We start from the raw sequence: 19,744 nt of genomic DNA, 5'->3' as shown, positions 1-19,744 counted from the left end.
TGCATTTCCCTCATAGCATTATATGTTCTTAGAAAACAGTATTAATCTTGTGCTACTCTGCGGCCTGGGGTTTAATAATGTCGCTATCTATCTCTCCGGTGGGCTGAGGGTGCTAGGCTGTGGTGAGCACATGAGAGGAAGCTCAGGAAGGGCCTTGAACCTGACACCTGAGCTGAGTCCTGAGTCCGTCAAGTGAGAAAGGGGCAGGGATGGGCCTGGGCAGGCTGTGATAAAAGACACAGGAGAGAGGGCGGGACCTCCAGCAACTGCATGTTAGGGCTACTGGAGCGTAAAGTTCAAGGCAAAGGGCCAGGAATGGCAGGAAATCAGACGGAAGGCAGGCAGGTGTGACAGACTTTGCCCTGCAGGTGGCAGAGAGCGGTAAGGGTGTTAAGCATGCCCTGACTTACATTCTGTGTGAAGGGAGCTTCCAGCCCACCTCACTTTTCTTTGGAGGGGGAAGAGGGCCTCACCTTTCGTTGCTCCTCCTTCCTCCCTCCCATCTGGCTCTCCCCTCTCTTTCCCTTCTCTGCAACTGGTTCCGAGGACTGCAAAACCCACATTCAGGAAGTTCCAGTCTCAGATCCAGAGGCAGTACTGATTCCAGTCCCGGATCTTTCTGGGCCAGGAAGGAAGAAGGGGTGGGGGCTGTAGAATGCAGCAGGGCCCTGCCCCTGTGTGACCTGAATGGGAGAGGAAAAGGAATGGGTCTGAGGCCATGTCTCTATTCCTGCCCAACCGGTTGATTCGCGCTCCGCCCCCCCCCCCCCCCCCCCCCCCCGTCTAGTGCACACTGAGTGCACAGCCGGTAGAACTCAGTTATCGATATTTTATTATTGTTAATAAATAATGTAACTGCCCTAGGCCTCTGGGACACCTCATACTTTACAATGCATACTTTACAATGCACTTTCAAGAATATTTCCTCATTCTTGGGGCGCCTGGCTGGCTCAGTCGGTTAAGCGTCCGACTTCGGCTCAGGTCATGATCACAGTTCATGAGTTTGAGCCCGGCATCGGACTCTGTGCTGACAGCTTGGAGCCTGGAGCCTGCTTCGGATTCTGTGTCTCCCTCTCTCTCTGTTCCTCCCCCCCACTCATGCTCTCTCTCCTTCAAAAATAAATAAAAACATAAAAAAAAAAAAAGAATATTTCCTCATTCTCTCTTCACTACAATTTCCGGACCGGGCAGCCGGCGGAACAGACGCGGCGGGATGGGGAGGGGGTGTGCTCTGACTTGCCAAAGGTCACCCAGATGGCAAGTGGCCGAATCGGGACTGTCTGACTCCGGAGATGCCCTGAAGGTCACGTCCCCTCCCTCCTCCCACAGGTGGACGACCCCTCGGAGCCCGTGTACGCGAACGTAGAGCGGCAGCCTCCCGCCACTTCGCCCGGCGCTACCGCGGCCCCCCGCCCCCAGGCGTGGGAGACGCACACGGACGCGGGCACCGGGCGCCCCTACTACTACAACCCGGACACGGGCGTGACCACCTGGGAGTCGCCCTTCGAGGCTGCTGAGGGCGCCTCCAGCCCGGCCACCTCCCCGACCTCGGTGGGCAGCCGCGAGAGCCTCGAGACAGACTGGGGCCAGTACTGGGATGAGGAGAGCCGCAGGGTGTTCTTCTACAACCCGCTGACGGGCGAGGCCGTCTGGGAGGACGAGCCCGACGACGAGCCCGAGGACGACCTGGAGATGCAGCCGGGACTGAGCCCGCTCAGCCCCAGGGACCAGAGGGTGAGGGGGCGGAGCCTGGCCCGGGTGGGCGGGGTCTCTTTGGGCCTGTGTCCCCGCCTCTTGCTGCCCGCAGCCCCCGAGAACGAGGGAGGGGGCGGGGCCTGGCCGGTGGTGGGCGGGGTCTCTTTGGGCCTCTGCCCCCCGCCCCTTGCTGCCCACGACCCCCGAGAATGAGGGAGGGGGCGGGGCCTGGCCGGGGTGGGCGGGTGGCTTTAAGGGACCCCTGGATAAGGGAGGGGGCGGGGCCAAGGCGGAGTAGCTCTGAGGGTCTCAGACCCCACCTCCTGCTCCCCGCAGCTCCTAGACTGCTGGTGAGGGGACGTGGCCTGGCCTGAGGGGGCGGGGCCAGGGGTCTGTACTGGCTCTGAGACCCTCTGACTCCGTTTTCTGTACCCTGCAGCCCCCTACGCCTGAGACGGACTACCCCGAGTCGCTGACCAGTTACCCCGAGGAGGACTATTCCCCCGTGGGCTCTTTCAGTGAGCCACGGTCCGCCTCTCCCTTGGCCACGCCCCCCGGCTGGTCATGCCACGTGAGCCCCGAGGGGCAGACGCTCTACACCAACCACTTCACCCAGGAGCAGGTAGGGGCAGCGGGCAGATGGGCGCAGACAGCCCCTGGGTCACTTCTTCAGCTCTTCCTCACCAGGAGCTCCCCTTAACACCATGAACTGCAGCTCCTGAGCAAGCTCCAAGACCTCCACACCCCCCCCCACCCCCGTCTTCTGCACCTGACCCTCCGGACTCCTGGGGGCTATATTGGGAAACTTTTCCTCCCCTCCCATTAGCCGGGCTTGGAGCCCTGACCATCCCTCTCCCCACAGTGGATGAGGCTGGAGGACGAACACGGGAAGCCCTACTTCTACAACCCAGATGACGACTCGGTTCAGTGGGAGCTGCCCCAGGTAACTAACTGGGAAAGCGAGAGTCCTGGGGAGAAGGGAGGGCATTATACCTGACACTGTCTTTCTCCCCAGGTTCCTGTCCCTGCCCCTCGAAGCATCTGCAAATCCAGCCAGGACAGTGAGACCCCAGCCCAGGCCAGCCCCCCTGAGGAGAAGGTAAAGGAAAGAGCATGTAGGCCCCTAGCAGAAGAAATCGGGGCTTCCTGGTGGTCATGGGGCCTGGAACGGGGTTGGGCATGTCACCTCCATAGGCCCCGGCACTAGCCTGAGCTGAATGAACCTGGATCTGGGTCATCCTGGGCCCAGGTTTGGGTGAGGTTGGGAGCCGGGAGGAAATCTCTCCTGCTGGGGTGGGAGCAGGCACCCCACCAGCAGCAGCAGCAGAAAGGGGTCAGTGATGACTCAGGCCCCGCCTGGAAGGAGTTGCCGGCTCTTGGGGAGACTAGCCCCTGCCTGCCCTGTGGCTCAGCCCCTTAACCCCCTCCTCTTTCCCCTTGTCTTTCTAAGATCAAGACCCTGGACAAGGCCGGTGTGCTGCATCGCACCAAGACAGTGGACAAAGGAAAGCGGCTCCGGTGAGAGCCTGTCTGCGTTCAGACTAGGGCAGGGCAGGCCTTAATTAAGATGACATTTACTGAGCACATCCCATATCGAGGCTTTTATTTTTTTTTTTTAAGTTTATTTATATAAGCAATCTCTACAGCAAATGTGGGGCTCGAACTCACAGCCCCGAGATGAAGAGTCAGTTCCATACGGCAGGCTCTTGTTAATCTTCATAGCAACGTTCTAAGAGGTCCCGTGAGGACACACTGAGGCACTGAGAGATAGTGACTTCTCCGGGGTCCCTTGGCCACCACGTGTTAGAACTGGGAGTCCAGCCCTCACAGTTGGGTACCCCAAGCTGAGCTGTGTTCTTAAGCTCTGCGCCCCGCTCCTGTGGGTGGAAGGGGGCCTCAGCCCAGGGCCCAGTGCAAGCTTGGCCACCCCCCACTTCCCCACCCCCACCTAGGAAGAAGCACTGGAGCACCTCCTGGACGGTGCTGGAGGGTGGCATCCTGACGTTCTTCAAGGACTCCAAGGCCTCAGCTGCAGGCGGCCTGGTAAGGCCCAGGCCCCGGGACAGGGACCATCCCATCTGCTTCTGATTCCTGCGGCTCTTTACCTGATCTGGCTTGTCTAAGGCTAGGTCTGAGACGGTGGAATATGAGTGCCAACGGAGCTCGGCCTTGGCAGGGGGTAACAACAGCAGATTCAGCCCACGACAAGTGCTTCCAGCCACCCTGGGCATGGGGAGCAGTCCTTGAGGGTGGCCTCCCCAGCCTGGTGGGCAGGCAGACTGGAGACTGGGCACACCTGCTCCTGGGGATGAGAGCTGTGCTCCTTTCTCCTCTCCTCCTGGGTGAGCAGGCAGCAAAGGACCAGCCAGTCCAGGATCTCTAGGTTCTAGGAACCCCTGGGCCCGCTTTCCCCATCCTGTCCCTGGAGCCAGGAGCCCTGGCAGGCCTGTCTGAGCTGAGGGCTCCTGGTAACTGTGCTCCCCCCAATCCTTCTCCCCTCTCCCACAGAGGCAGCCTCTCAAGCTCTCCACCCCTGAGTACACAGTGGATCTGAGGGGGGCCTCTCTCTCCTGGGCCCCCAAAGACAAATCTAGCAGGAAGAATGTGCTGGAGGTGAGTGATAGGGGTTGGGAGAAGGAGAAGGGACTTACTGATGGCTTGAGACCCTCATTAGGCAAGCCTCAAGAAGGGGGACCTGGGGAGAGTGGGACTGGAATTCTCAGGGCTCAAAGCCAAAGTTGCCCCCACCCCAGGCATCCGCCCACAGCGTTTCTGGCATCACGGATTCTGCAGTTCCCTCTCCAGGAACTGGGTTCAAGTTCTTGGCTCTAGAGGGTGTTGAGAAGCAGGGGTCTCTGCGGAATGAAACTCATGCCTAGAAAGGCGGCCCTCATCCCAGACAGGAGACTCCCTGTCCCCCACTACTCACTTAGGCTGGAAACCTGCTCTGGCTGATCAGAGCCCAGCTTCCAGCTGAACTGGGTCCTCAGTGAATATGCTGGGTCCCCAGTTTCCCAGGCTCCCCTAGCAGGAAGACAGAGGCCACGTGGGGCCCAGGCAAGGACCCTTATGGTACCACACATTCCACTGCCCACATGTGGTCTTGCTTTGAAACTGCCTTTACCCTCACCTCCGTCCCCAAAAGTTCTGAGGCAGCTCACAACAAGAACACGTGTGGTGAGCTGGTAAAATCCACTGAGAAGCCAGCACCAGCCACAACAAGTCAGAGGAAGGGGTCAGTGTGGAGAGGCATCAGGAGGCAGCTGATGTACAGGTGCTAAGTTGTTGCTAAAAAAAAAAAAAAAAATTACATAGTTCTTATTGATGAGGGAGGGGGGCTTTCCCCAACTTTGAGGGAAATCAAAACTCTTTCTTAACCCTTAGCTCTTTTTTTTTTTATATTTTATTTAATTTTCAAGAGAGAGAGTGGGGGAGAGGCGGGGGGCGGGGGCGCGGACAGAAGATCTGAAGTGGGCCCTGAGCTGACAGGGTGATAGCAACAAGCCCGATGCAGGGCTCGAATCATGAACCGCGAGATCATGACCTGAGCTGAAGTTGGACATGCAACTGACTGAGCCACCCAGGCGCCCCAGCTCTTTTTTTTTTTTTAATTTAATTTATTTATTTGGAGAGAGAGAGAGAGAGCGTGCACATGTGTGTGAGTGGGGAAGAGGCAGAGGGAAAGGGAGAGGGAGAGAGAGAATCACAGGCTCCGAGCTGTCAGCACAGAGCTCCGACGCGGGGCTCGAACTCACAAACTGTGAGATCGTGACCTGAGCAGAGATCAAGAGTCAGACACTTAACCAACTGAGCCACCCAGGCGCTCCCCCTAACCCTTAGCTCCCGAAGCAATTTTTAGTGTGCAGCTCCATTCTAGTTTAGCTGCTTCAGGTAACATGAGAAAAGCCACGAGCATAACCTTACCATTCAGCTCAGAAAATGCAGTTCTGCAAGGCACTTGAGCATGTAGTTTTCACCAAGCTTCGCGCAGTTCTAGAACCAGTTTTATCCACAGAGCAGGCTTGGAAAACCAGTTTGATCTCATGAGCTACTCTGCTCAGTCAGTCCGTCTGGAGCCTTCTCCAGGCTTAGCAGCGTCAAGTGCTGTGACCAATTAGCAATGTCTGTCCCGGGTGCCAGACCGGAGAACGTCACTTTGCTGTGCATGTCCCTTCCCTGACCTAAAGGGACGTCCTTCAACCAGTGCTCTATAAATGTCATCCCTCTGACTTGGCTTTTGATGAAAGCTTCTGAATAAATGCTTCTGAGCTGTCTTTTCTGGCAAGAACTGGAAGGCAGATGGTACTTGTGGAAGTTATTCAAGCTGTTGGAAAGGCTGACAGTCTTGAACGGAAGCGGAGGAGCCCCCTGCTTCTGCTTCTTGGCCGCAGGTGGCCATCCTCCCTCCATTCAGGGGTGGCCTGCAGGCTCCTCTAGGATTTTTCTCAAGAGACAGCCCCAGATTCTATATCATGGCCAAGGTAGATGAGCCGGGCAAATTTTCACAGCCAGTCTTCCTTGTCACTCCAGAGCCACAGGAAACTTCAGTAATAGTCCTCCAAAAACAGCTAGTTTGGGGCAGCTCAGCTTGCCTGTGCATTCAACAGGATGAACGTTTTGTGAAATCTGTTGCTACGTATACGTACAATATAGCCTTTCCTTCTGTATGAAACTTTCAGATATGAATGGATGTTGTTTTGAGAGGCCCCTGGTCTGCCCATCTGTAACAGATATGCTGTCACTTACTGCATAAGGCATTCCAAAGTGGAATGCCTCGGCCCCCGGGGTGAGGCCCTTGCTCTATTATGCCTTCAGTTCCTGGGGACAGGGACAGATCATGTCCACCATTTCTCTGCCGCCCCCTCCCCCCGCTAAGGCCTTGCTCCGGGGTAGGCCCAGGGAACCAGAGATGACTGAGTGACTTGTGTCTCTCCAGCTACGGAGCCGAGATGGCTCAGAGTACCTGATCCAGCACGACTCAGAGGCCATTATCAGCACCTGGCACAGGGCCATCGGTGAGGGCATCCAGGAGCTGGTAAGCAGAGCCCGGGGGCCTCTGGGGCTGGTGGGTCGGCCGTTACACAGAGCAGCTGGGCCCACTGTGGGTCGGGCATCTGAGGATAAATGTCCCTCCCTGCAGATGGGCCGCCGAAGAAATAGTCTCTCATAAGTAGGCAAATCCAGCCTGCGGGGTTGCAGGGGTTGGCCCTGCAGGAGGGTTCTCCTAGGGGTGGAGACAGAGCCTAGAGGAATGTCCTGTTTCAAGGGAGGCTGGAAGAAAAGTAAGTACCCAAGAAAGAGCCTCTGTACTAGAACGACAGGCTAAAACCACAAGATAAAATTTTAAGCTATTAAAATTTTAAAGTTAAAGAAGAGTCGACTATTTTTTTAGGTTCAAAAAATTAATTACATAGAGTCAGGACAGACCTCCTCTGACAGCTATTCACCTGGGAACAACCTGGGGCCTTTTGACCCTCGTTTCCCTAGGAGCCAGCAGGGGGTACAGAATTTGGCTGTATTACTAGAGGTAGGAATCCAGATCTAGGGCGGTGATGCTGGTGCAGTTGTGGGCAGTGCTGAGGCCTCAGCTGGAACTGCAAGTTCAGAACCAGGAGCCACATACTGAGGAATGCTAACCTAGTGGAGTGTGCACAGAGGAGCTAGGAAAATACGGGAAAGGGGGGCCAGGATAAGAAAGAGTGGGAGAGAACAGGATAACTGTCTCCAACAGCTGAAGGGCTTCCAAGCAGCCAAGGGAGGTGAAGTTTCTGAGATTCCCCTGGTGGAAGGAGGTCAGGGGAGGTTAACCGGGGAAGGGAACAGTGCACTCTGCCTGGGAGTCACCAGGGCCGCTGGGAGGGGCGTCGGGGTCCCCGCCCCAGCCCAGATGGACCTCCCGCTGGCACCGGGCTCTGCCACTCTGAGGCCCCGTGATTCCAGTCCGCAGACCTGCCCCCGGAGGAGGAAAGCGAGAGCAGCAACGCGGACTTCGGGTCCAGGGAGCGCCTGGGAAGCTGGCTGGAGGGTGAGGCGCGGCCCACTGCAGGTGAGCGCGGGGGGGGGGGGGGGGGGGCGGAGGGCGTCTCCTGGGGGCGGGGGGGGGGGAGGAACAGGGGACGACCCACCCGGCCAGTCCCGGCGCCACCGAGCGACTCGGCCCCGCATGCCCGTGCCCAGGCGCAGCCACCGCGGAGAGCGACCTGAGCAAGGTCCGGCACAAGCTCCGCAAGTTCCTGCTGAGGCGGCCCACGCTGCAGTCGCTGCGGGAGAAGGGCTACATCAAAGGTACGGGAGGGAGCCGGCGAGCGCGGCGCCGGCGGCTGGGGGGCCGGGCAGCGCTGACGGGCCTCTCCCCCAGACCAGGTGTTCGGCTGCGCGCTGGCCGCGCTGTGTGAACGCGAGAGGAGCTCGGTGCCGCGCTTCGTACAGCAGTGCATCCGCACCGTCGAGGCCCGGGGTACGCGCGGCGCCCGGAGGCCTCCCTCCGGGGCCGCTTGGCGGAGAGCCCTGGGCGGGCGCAGGGCGGCGGAGGGAGGACGGGAGCCCCTGGGTAGGAGCCATAGCGGGAGCTTTAGACCCATCCCGCCAAACCCGAGGTCAGCGCCTCCGTCTGCCCCAGGGCTGGACATCGACGGCCTGTACCGCATCAGTGGAAACCTGGCCACCATCCAGAAGCTGCGCTATAAGGTGGACCACGGTGAGGCCCGTCCTCCGTCCCCGACCCCAGGGCCTGAAGGCGCAAAGGGGTGCTAACCGCCTCTTCCTCCCCCCCCCCCCAACCTTCCTTCCCCCATCGCCGTGTGGCAGATGAGCGCCTGGACCTGGAGGACGGGCGCTGGGAGGACGTCCACGTGATCACCGGCGCCCTGAAGCTCTTCTTTCGAGAGCTGCCGGAGCCCCTCTTTCCCTTCTCGCACTTCCGCCAGTTCATCGAGGCCATCAGTGAGCGCCTGGGGGAGGTGGGGGGGACGGGGTTGGGGTGGGGCCGGCCTGCCTCGGGCACCCCCTTGGCTGGACCCCGCCCCCACTCTCCCCACTGGGACTCAGCCCCTCCGTTCCCCTGGCCGAGCCGACCCTCCCTTCCCTAGAGCTGCCGGACCAGGCCCAGCGCAGCCGCCGTGTGCGGGACCTGGTGCGCTCGCTGCCCGCCCCCAACCACGACACGCTGCGGCTGCTCTTTCAGCACCTGTGCCGGTGAGCCGGCCAGCCGCGCGGAAATGGGGAGGCAGGTGCTGGCGGACCCCCCCCCCCCCCGCGCGCCCCCTCCAGCTCTGGGTCCTGATGGCCTCCCTCCCCACCCCACTCCCCCCACTGCAGGGTGATCGAGCACGGCGATCAGAACCGCATGTCCGTGCAGAGCGTGGCCATAGTGTTCGGGCCCACACTGCTGCGGCCCGAGACTGAGGAAACCAGCATGCCCATGACCATGGTGTTCCAGAGTCAGGTGGTGGAGCTCATCCTGCAGCGGTGTTCAGACATCTTCCGGCCGCACTGACAGCCGACCCCACCCTCACCCCCGACGCTGGCGCTGCGGACCTGGGACTGGGGACCGCGACAGTGGTCCCACCACAGAAGCTGGACGGTTGGAGGCCGCTTGGCCAAACTCTTATCTGTGAGACCCTCCGCCTCCCATCGGTCCGCAGGCGGATGTGAAATCTGCGCCACTGGGTGCAGTATGGTGACCCCTGGTGGGCAGTTTGCAAAATGTGATTTCCCCCTCCCCCCCCCCCCCCCCACCGCCCTGGCCTGTCTTGTTTGGGGCTTCTTTGGGTTCGGTTCTTTATTACATAGACACCTACTGTGTGTGTGTGTGTGTGTGTGTGTGTGTGTGTGTAAGAGAGAGAGAGAGAGAATTGTGGGGGTGAGTTTGATTTCCCAGATGGGCCATGCCCTGGGGGAGGACTTGGGGTGAGGGGCTTCTCAGCTTTTTCAGGCCTGCACCTGGTCAGGCCTTCAAGGACGCCCTCCCTGTGGGGCCCCAGCCCTGTGTGGGTCATGAAGCAACAACATACACCTTCCTTCCTTCCCCGCTGCCCTGCCTTGCCTCAGGCGCAGCTCCTGCCTGACGCTCAGTGGCTGACTGTGGGCCATTTTCATCTGCTTTCCTGATCCAGGCCTCTGCCCTCCCTGATCCACTCGTGTTCTGAGCAAGGGTTCTCCATATTCGCTAAGCGCATACCCTGCGCTGGCCACCTGCCATGCACCGTTTCCACACACAGTCCTGTTTTACAAATGAAGAAACCGAGGCAGAGGCAAAGTGACTTGTTCAGGGTCCCGTGGGGGTGATGGGTCGGACTGCCCAGCTCAGGCTCCTCTCGCAGCACAGCACAGCCTCCTAGGAGGCCCTTTCCTCCAAACTATCCCTCTCCTCCAAACCCCATCGTGGGCTTACGGGGAAAGCAAAAGAAATGAAGGTAGGTTGTGTCTGGGCCTTGGGAGACCCTCAGGGCAGAGGGGAAACCCGCCCCAGCTGGGGGAGGGGGAATTAGCACTGGCAAGGGGTCCCCAGCCCCTCTCAGCGCCCTGGCCGCCCGGCACGCCTGCCTGGCGCCCACCTGGTCTTAAAGAGCTGGGAGAGGCCTGCAGGGTTGGGGGAAGGGGGGTACAGCCTCTGGAAAGGGAGCGTGAGCCCCAGGGGCAGCAATGCCCTCTCCCTCCTCATACACAAACCACCTCAGTTTGTGGGTCTCGCCCCACCCTCCACCCCCCTCCCCAGCTATGGTTCATTTCTTCGACAAACAATAGGAACAGATATTTATTGACATTTGCGCCACGCCAAGCATTTCACCCGGATCGTCTCAGTTTCTCACAGCCAATATTTATTGTCTGCTCCTCCGCGCCGGGCACTGTGTGCTGGGGCGGGGGGGTGCCACCCACGCCACCGCTCTGGTGGAGCACCTGGCCCGGTGGCCGACCCAAGCCCACCTCACATGCCAGCAGGGCCGGGACAAGAGTACAAACGGAGGCCTCACCCCATGCATCGAAATATTGTAAAGTTACAAATCAAGATATAACTGTTAAATAAAAATATGTTCTATTCTCCTACTTTGGTAAATACACGTTCATAATGACCTAATGACCAGGTTCCAATGTAAACTTCTGTGACTCTTCTGAGTTCTGTGCCCGGGTGTGTTGGCACGAGAAGAGCTGGCTCCTGCTGTCCTGTGGCCACCCGCATGGTCCACCCTTAAGGGAATGGGCCTGGGGCCACTTGGGCAGGGAATTCTGGGCTCTTGCATATCGGGAGCAGGGTCCAAAGGGAAGGGCCTGGGCTCCAAGGGGTCCCACAGATTCCTCATCCTGTGGGGAGAGAGAAAGGGGGTCAAGAGTAGAACCTTCTAAAGCAGAGGATCCACAGCAGGGCAAGGATTCCTCTCACCCAGGCCTAAGGACAGAACTAAACAGAGGTTAAACAACTGATTACGTGGTTACATTACTGTGTACAAAAGCTAAGAAAAAATGCAGGGTGCCCTAAAGGCGTGTCACTCGGGAGTGGCTGTCCCTCAGGAGCCTGAAATGCTTCTGTAGAAGCCCCATTTGAGCTAAGCACTAAAGAATCAAGAGACGTCTGGGGCGCCTGGGTGGCTCAGTCGGTTAAGCGTCCGACTTCAGCTCAGGTCACGATCTCGCGGTCCATGAGTTCCAGCCCCACGTCGGGCTCTGGGCTGATGGCTCAGAGCCTGGAGCCTGCTTCCGATTCTGTGTCTCCCTCTCTCTCTGCCCCTCCCCCATTCATGCTCTGTCTCTCTCTGTCTCAAAAATAAATAAAATGTTAAAAAAAAAAAAAAAAAAGAATCAAGAGACGTCAACAAGATGAGGACTTAAGGGAAGGGTGTCCAGCCAGAGGAACAGCATGTGCAAAGGCTCTGAGGCAAGAAGGCTTGTGGAGAGAACAAAATCTGAAAAGACGGGGGTGCCTGGGTGGCTCAGTCAGTTAAGCGTCTTGACTTCAGCTCAGGTCAGAATCTCCCAGTTGGAGGGTTTGAGCCCCACGTCAGGCTCTGTGCTGACAGCACGGATCCTACTTGGGATTCTCTCTCTCTCCCTTCCTCTCTGCCCCCCCCCCCAAATAAATAAACTTTTAAAAAATCTGAAAAGACCATTGTGACTAGAGCCCATACAACCAGTGAGCATGTGTGAGAGGTGACGCAGGAAAGGCGGGCAGGAGACAGGGTGTGCCTGTGAAAAGGGCAGGGGCGGGGGGGGGGGAGGGGCTGTGGCAGGAGGACCCTTGGGCAGGGAGGTCTTGGGAAGCATCCGCTCCCCTGACCATCCTCACCCCACCCCAGGCTCCTGACCCTGTCGACGCCTTGGTGAGCAGACAAGGTAGCAGCAGGCAGAGAATTTCCAGAATCAGTCACCGGGAGGAGCTTCAGAAATCACCCACTGCCAGTGAGGAAACTCCTAGAGAGGCGATGTCCTAACTCACCTGAGGTCACATGGCAGCTTGGTGACAGAGCCCTGCCCGGAGCTTCAACACCCGCCATAAATCCTCAACACCCCGCACAGGGCACGGGAGCACGGCAGGTGCTCCCGGAATATATTTGGAACGAATTGGATTGTGTCTGGAGACACAAAGAAAGATACATAAAAATAGTAGCTGCCCTCTTGAAGCACCAGCTGGTTGGGAGACAGACCTAAAAATAAGGGACAGTAGCACCGCTGATAAGAGCTGTCACTGAGGGCTCCCTCCCCAGCCTGCCCCCTCTGAGCAGATGCTCCAGATCCTGCTATAGCCGGGCATCTGCCCCTGAAGCTGCCCCAGAAAAAAACCAGTGCCCGCCTGGTTGCCAAGCCCGGTGGACAATGCCCAGTCCTCATGCAAGTGGACACGTGAAGTGCCTGTTGTCCCCCCACGAAGCACGCTGCTCCTCTGCCTGCCGCCTCGTGGGTCTCTGCCCACTCTGGAAACAGCGATGCCCCCTTGGCGGGGGGGGGGGGGGGGGGGGGGCGTCAGCCCATTGCTCTCTCCGCTCCACCCTCCCTAAGGGCCCTCATCCATTCCTTTCTGGGGACTCAGTCACCAGGCCCGCACGTGGGTCACCCAAAAATCTCTCACCAGCCTGGACCCCTCTCCCCTGAGTTCCAAGTGCAAACGGCCGCCCGCGTGGATGGCTCCCACACACCCTGAGAGCCACCTGCCTGCTGCAAAACTCTGAAAGCAGCCCTTCTCCCTGCTTCTGGGCCTCGCCCTCCACTTACCAGTCCCCTTCCCCTCCCCGCTGGTCCTTGTCTTCTACCTCCTGACTGCCTCCTGTCCCCCTCCCCCTCAGTCTCTCATCCGGGTGACCCAGCCAATTGCCCTGCCTTCCTCCCCTTCACCTGCCTCTTCCTCCTCCTCTTTTCAGCTCCCCCGTCCCCCCAGCTCTCAGCACATGGGCTCCGGGCATTTGCAATTGTGCTTCCCCACTAGGCTGCTGGCCAGCATGTGTTTACCTGTCCCCTCAAGGCCACATAAATACCATTGGATGGACATTCCTTTTTTTTTTTTTTAATATTTTATTTACTTTTGAGAGAGAGAGCGAGAGAGCATGCGAGCGGGGGAAGGGCAGAGAGAGAGGGGGACGGAGGCTCCGAGGCAGGCTCTGCGCTGACAGCAGAGAGCCCGATTTGGGGGCTCGAACTCGAACGGTGAGATCATGACCTGAGCCGAAGTCTGGCGCTTAACCGACTGCGCCGCCCCGGGCGCCCCTACATTTCTTTATGCGTTCACTAATCGGTGAACATCTGGGTGGTTTCCCCTTTGGGGCTATTGTGGATGATGCTGCCGTGAGCCCTCGTGTCCAGGGTTTTACATGGACACGCCGTCTCAGCGTGGGCTGCCGCAACAAAACGCCACAGACTGGGTGGCCCGGACAACAGAAACTGTTTCTCACAGCTCTGGGGCTGGAAGTCTCCGATCAGGCTGCCTTCCTGGCTTGCAAGACGGCTGCCTTCTTGCCGTGTGCTCATGGGCAGAGAGAGAGAGAGATCATCTCTTCCTTACCTTACAGGGACACGAATCCCATCGTGGGGGCCCCCTGTCCTCCTGGGCCCTACCTCCAAGTATCACCACATTGGGAGTTAGGGCTTTGGCCTATGAATTGCAGGGGTGGGGGGTGGGGGTGGTGAACACAATCATTCAGACCAACCACAGACGTCTTAATTCCCTGGGGTACCCACCCAGGCGTGGACTTGCTGGGTCAGACGGTCACTCTACGTTTCACTTTTGGAGGAACCAAAACTACGGTTTTCTACGGTGGCTGAATCATTTTACACTCTCCCCAGCAACGTGTGAGGGTTTCTGTTCTCTCCCACCTTCCGCAACCACTGCTCCACAGACTCCTTCTCCTCAAACCTCTGGCCCTCCCCGCCTCCTCTCACTCTCGCTCTCCCTCTGGCTCTCTCGCTCTCGCTCTCTCTCCCTCTCCAGATGGCCTCACCTCTGCCTCACAGAAATGATGGAAACCCTCAACATCCCACCAGCAAAGCTTACATACAGCTGGCTCACCGCATCCTCCCTCCCTCGCCTCCCGGCTCCCGGGGGAACCTCAGAGCAGACGTCACTCCAGGGCACAGCTAATCTCCTCCCTTTTCCAGAAGGTAGCCACTATCACTGGCCACCTCTCTCTCCCCCTCATTGAACTGCTGTCTCAGGTGGGTCTCCCCAGGAAATGGAAAGAAGGAAGCTCACTGGGGAGCCACACCCGGTGGGGGGAGGGGGTGGGGGATGAAGGCCTCAGGATCAGGCTGAGGGGAAACTGAGCTGGGATACAGGCCCCTCCCAGCCTCCGCCGACCCCGAGGGCAGCCCTGGAGCTGGGACAGCCTCAGTGTTGTCCCACGTCGTGGCAAGGGGGCCAGACCTTTATTAACCACCTCGTCGTCCAGTCCAGTCGCTGGATGAGGCCCGTCTTGGGAGGGGGGATGGGGGAAGGCCCATGAATTTAGGCAGAGACTCTTCAGCCCAAGGCATGTCCTAGAGAGCGGCTCAGACGGGATCTGTCAGCAATCAACCCCACCACCCCTGGGGAACTAGGCCCCCCGGGGCATCCACTGCAACATCCAGCCAGTTCTTTCCTCCCTCCATTTGCTGCCTTTGTTCATGCTTTGACCCCCACACACCATCAGACTCCCGAATTTCCCCCCTAAACTTCCCAACGATCCCACCTCGATAACTGCTGGACGTTGGGGGTCCTCGTATCAGTCGTTCTCTTGGGAGCACCGATCTCTGCTGACCACCCCCTCCTTGGAAACATTCTCTTGCTCTCGGCTTGCACACCGCCACCTCCCCCTGGGCCTTCCCACTCCGGCCACAGCACCTCATTCCCTTCCGCCCAGCTGGAAAGGTCAGCATCCTCGGACCCAGCGCCTCCTCTCCCTCTGTACTCGCTCCCTGAGTGACGCGACCCACACCCACGGCATCGGGGCCTTGCTCATCCATAGCCCCAGGCCTGACTGCTCCCAGAAGCTCCAGACCCCTGTGTCTCCCTAACAACCTGACATCTGCCTGCGCCCGTCCTCAGACTAGATTCATGACCTTCCCCAAACCCAGCCCTCGCCCAGTGAAATGGCTGCATGACCCTCCAAGCTGGGCAAGTCAGAAACCTGGGGGTATGGCCTTCTCGCTCTTTCTCCCCCTCTCTCCACCCTCCACACCTGATCTATGTCCCCGTTTTGTCAGTTGTACCTCTCACATCCACCCACTTCTCTCCAACAAGCGTCCCACCTAGTCTCAGGGGCTCACATCTCCTGCCCGGACCACTGCAGCAGCCTCCCAGCAACGCCCCCCCTTCCCACATCCTCTTTCCCCCGCCCCACCCACGCTCATTTAAAATGACAAACCTGAGGAGCGCCTGGGTGGCTCAGTCAGTTAAGCGTCCGACTTCAGCTCAGGTCATGATCTCAAGGTTCATGGGTTCGAGCCCCGTGTTGGGTTCTGTGCTGACAGCTCGGAGCCTGGAGCCCGCTTCAGATTCTGTGTCTCCCTCCCTCTCTCTCTGCCCCTCCCCTGCTCACACTGTCTCTCTCTCTCTCTCTCTCTCTCAAATATAAGTGAACATTAAAAAAAAATTAAAATTAGGGGCGCCTGGGTGGCTCAATTGGTTAAGCGTCCGACTTCGACTCAAGTCACGATCTCGCGGTCCGTGAGTTCGAGCCCCGCGTCGGGCTCTGGGCTGATGGCTCGGAGCCTGGAGCCTGCTTCCGATTCTGTGTCTCCCTCTCTCTCTGCCCCTCCCCTGTTCATGCTCTGTCTCTCTCTGTCACAAAAATAAATAAATGTTAAAAAAAATTTAAAATTACAAACCTAATAGGGGCGCCTGGATGGCTCAGTTGGTTAAGCACCTACTCTTGACCGCGGCTCAGGTCATGATCTCATGATTCATGGGATCGAGCCCTGCGTGGGGCCTCTTCACCGAAAGTGCGGAGCCTGCTTGGGATACTCTCTCTCCCTCTCTCTCTCTGCACCTTCCCTGCTTGCTCTCTCTCAAAATAAATAAACTTAAAAAAAATAACAACCTGATTAACCTGATGATATCATCATCCTTCTTAAAAACGTTTCTGCTCATTTTAGGAAAAGACCACAAACTTTAACATGGCCTCCAGGGCTCTGCCTGGTTTGTCCCCTGCGGGTTCCTTAGCTTCTCCTCGTGGGGCAGTATAGCTCAATGGTTCAGAGCACGGGCTCTGGATTTGTCTGGAATCCCCTTTATCTGGATTCAAACCTAAGCTCCACAATATCCCTGCTAGATGCTTCTGAGAAATTGACTCAGCCCTCTGTATCTTCTCATCTAGAAAGTGGGAATGCTGATAGCAGTACCAATCTCCTAGGGTAATTGTGAAGATTACATGAGATACTACTTTTGAGGTTCTGAGAACAGAGTCTGGCCGGAGTAAACACTCAGTAAAAAACTTGCTGGGCCTGTGCCTTACTTGCTTTCCTGCTTTCTGCACTACAACTACACCTTTCCCAAAGGTTTTATGATCTTTCCTGCCCCAGGGCCTTTGCATGTGCTGTACCCTCTCTTCAGTTCTCTTTTTCCCTTTGCCTTCGTCATCTTTTTGCATTCTACTCAGGTAACCTTTCCTTGGGCATCTCCTCCTAATACCCAGCTAGGTCAGCTTTCTTTGTTATACGTCGAGACCCACGTGTTTCTCTTATCTCAGCTTGTCATTTTATGATACATACCATGATTATTTATTGCTGTCTGCCCTCTGTGGTCCTATAAACCTCGGTATCGTCTTTGTAAGCTCACCTTTGTAAGCCTAGCCCCAGCAGAGTGCCTGGGACGTGACAAGTGTTCAATAAATACTTGTTGATGAGGCAATACATAAAAAAGCAGACAGCCAGAGTTCAAATCCCAGCTCTGTCACTTTCTACCAAGTAATCTGAGGCCAGTGGTTCACCTCAGTGTGCTTATCTGTAAGGTTAGGACATGCTCACCTCGGAGACTTCTTATGATTATAAAGTGAGAGGGGTGCAATGTACATGGCCCAGAAGCTGGTACAGGAACATTTGGGAGGCCTTGCTATCTTCTTCATTCCTCAGGCCTGAGAATAGTCCTGGGTCCTGGGGTAAGAGAGCCTCAGCAGCAGGCCCAGGGGCAGCCAGAGGCAGAAGTGGCCTGAGGTCCCTCCACGTGCAGCCAGAATACCAGGCGGGCAGGACGGCACAAGGGACTGTGACCCTTTTGTTTCCGAGAGCTCCAGAGCAGTGTTTTTTCATGACTTGAGCCTGAGTCCCAGCAGTGCTACGGGAAGGCTCCATCTGGGAGCCAGAGCATCAGAAGAAGAGCGCCCCCTTCAGGCTGGTACAGGAGGGGACCCATTGACGGAATCCGGTAGAATCAGGGCTGGGAGGTCCCGTCCCCGGCACCTTCCGGGAGGGGATATTCTTTCGCTGTCGCCAGCCTCCGAGGAGGGGTTGATTTATTCAAAGAGTTGAAAGACTTTCCTTCATGGACTCCATCCCCCACAGGCCACTGGGTTGCGCCCTGAGTAAATGGGCAGGTGGATGATAAGGCCAGGTGGGCTTTTTCTTCTTCTCATAAACTTTTTCGTTTCAAAGAATGATGACTCACCAGAAGTTACACAAATAGTACAGAGAGGTCCTGTGTGCCCATCACTTTGCTTCCCCCCCCCCCCCCCCCGGTGGTAGTGGCAACTTTGGTAACTGCAATGTGCTCTGAAAACCAGGAACGTGATCAGCACCATGGGACGAACTAGACTCACTCCATTTCCTCCTTTCTTATGTGCACTCCTTTTTCGTCCGTCTTTGTGTATAATCCCATGACATTTCTTATCACATGTATAGATTCGTATAACCGCCACCACAGTCAAAAAACCGAATTGTTCCGGGGCGCCTGGGTAGCTCAGTCGGTTAAGCGTCCGACTTCAGTTCAGGTCATGATCTCGCCGTTTGTGGGTTCGAGCCCTGCATCAGGGTCTGCGTTGACGGGGTGGAGCCTGCTTGGGATTCTCTCTCTGCCCTTCCCCTGCTTGCACTCTCTCTCTTTCTCAAAAATAAATTAATTAAAAAAAAAAAAGATATCAGGGGCCCCTGGGTGGCTCAGTCGGTTGGGCGTCTGACTTCGGCTCAGGTCATGATCTCAGGGTTTGTGGGTTCGAGCCCCATGTCGGGCTCTGTGCTGACAGCTCAGAACCTGGAGCCTGCTTTGGACTCTGTGTCTCCCTCTCTCTCTCTCTGCCCCTTCCCCACTCACACTGTCTCTCTCTCTCTCTCTCCCTCTCTCAAAAATAAACATTAAATTAATTAATTAATTAAAAGATACCGAATTGTTCCATCACCTTAAAAGAAATCCCTCATGCTGCCTCTTTACAGCCACACCCTGCCTCCCCTTCCCTCATGCCTGGCAACCTTGTCAGCTGTCCATCTCTCTAATTATGTCATTTCGAGAAAGTTCTATAGATGGAATCATAAATTATGCACCTTTCGAGATTGGCTTTTTGCGCTCCGTGTAATGCCTTTAAGAGCCATTCAAGTCCTCCTGAGTATCAGTTCACTGCTTGTACTCCACAAATACACTTCTAAAGAGGTTCTCCCAGCTGTGGGCGGATGATGGAGGGAAGAAGGCCAGTTAGGAAGCTGCTGGGGTCCAGGTAAATCTCGCAAGTCAGACTTCCATCCCTGCAAGGGCTCCCCGCCTCTGGAACCAGCCCTAGATGGCTCCAGGCCCCCTGCCTCAGGGTCGGCCACAGGGACGACGTGATGCGGCTTGTGGGAGCGCGGCTGACAATAGGGGGCGCCCGAGGTCTTCTGTCCAAAGGGTGATTCTCCACATTGAGCGCTAGGCCGGGATCCAGGGCACTTTGGGCGGCTGTACGCGCCAACCAAGAGAACTTTAGGGTCTTATCCCCCTCCAGACCCCAGCCCCAAGTTTCAGGGCAGCCTTGAGCCTTAAGACCGGGGAATGAGGCTGATAAAGTATGCGGAGGAGCTGCTGAGGAGAGGCCTGAACCGGAGGAAGTAGGCAGGTGTGGTGCAGGGGGAAGAGGTTCCGGCCCTCCACCTGCCCAGGGCTCCCTCTCAGAGGGGGGCTCTGAGCTCAGACCACCGGGCTGGGCCTTGGCACCTCTGTCGCATCCACCCTGTCCCGCCCAGGACAATTGCTCTCTTGTCCCAGGGAACTCTCCCAGGACCCTGGAACATGTGTAAGCCCTCCCTCCCCATACTCTGTCCCCCTCTTGCACGCCTCCCTGCAAGCCGCCTTCCGCCTTTCGCTGGCCCCCAAAACCCCGGGCTGATTAAGCGCGATGGGCTGTATAGAGCCTGTCTTTGTGAAACGCAAAGCGGGCACTTACTGCGTGAGGCACCTGCCAACCCTGAGGGCCAGGAAGAGAAGCAGCATTCCCAGAGATCTGGCCCCTGTCTGATGGTGGAACAGCGCTGAGTCGCTGGATTATCCTCAAAACCTACGCTGACCCATCACCTTCTGAATTCAAGCCACTTTTCATGATCTTAACCCAGTCCCAGGCTCCCCGTCCTCTGGCTTGCTCCAGCCCTCTCCACACCCCTGCCTAAGCCATTCCCTCTCTGTCATCAGCCCTGC

General features: G+C 57.4%; 1 protein-coding gene across 4 annotated transcripts in view; it reads left to right on the top strand.

Moving 5' to 3' along the window:
• ARHGAP27 (Rho GTPase activating protein 27) overlaps positions 1–10,740 on the top strand; it is a 32,362-nt gene extending 21,622 nt beyond the window's left edge. For 3 of the 4 annotated variants that reach the window (XM_078437045.1, XM_078437048.2, XM_078437047.2), the window contains 15 exons: positions 1,330–1,734; positions 2,135–2,317; positions 2,558–2,638; positions 2,711–2,794; positions 3,146–3,213; positions 3,648–3,738; positions 4,204–4,308; positions 6,632–6,730; positions 7,636–7,741; positions 7,873–7,980; positions 8,054–8,152; positions 8,315–8,392; positions 8,503–8,637; positions 8,784–8,889; positions 9,013–10,740. In XM_078437045.1, the coding sequence (XP_078293171.1) occupies positions 1,330–1,734; positions 2,135–2,317; positions 2,558–2,638; positions 2,711–2,794; positions 3,146–3,213; positions 3,648–3,738; positions 4,204–4,308; positions 6,632–6,730; positions 7,636–7,741; positions 7,873–7,980; positions 8,054–8,152; positions 8,315–8,392; positions 8,503–8,637; positions 8,784–8,889; positions 9,013–9,190 (1,926 nt within the window). In that variant the 3' untranslated portion in view covers positions 9,191–10,740. The remainder of the gene's footprint in view (positions 1–1,329; positions 1,735–2,134; positions 2,318–2,557; positions 2,639–2,710; positions 2,795–3,145; positions 3,214–3,647; positions 3,739–4,203; positions 4,309–6,631; positions 6,731–7,635; positions 7,742–7,872; positions 7,981–8,053; positions 8,153–8,314; positions 8,393–8,502; positions 8,638–8,783; positions 8,890–9,012) is intronic. The other variant, XM_078437046.1, reaches the window with a different exon arrangement.
• The last annotated feature ends 9,004 nt before the right edge of the window (positions 10,741–19,744 follow it).

The sequence above is a fragment of the Panthera onca genome, chromosome E1 (genome assembly GCF_046562875.1).
Source record: "Panthera onca isolate mPanOnc1 chromosome E1, mPanOnc1 haplotype 2, whole genome shotgun sequence".
NCBI lineage: Eukaryota > Metazoa > Chordata > Mammalia > Carnivora > Felidae > Panthera > Panthera onca.
This window is presented reverse-complemented; position numbering and strand designations above follow the sequence as displayed.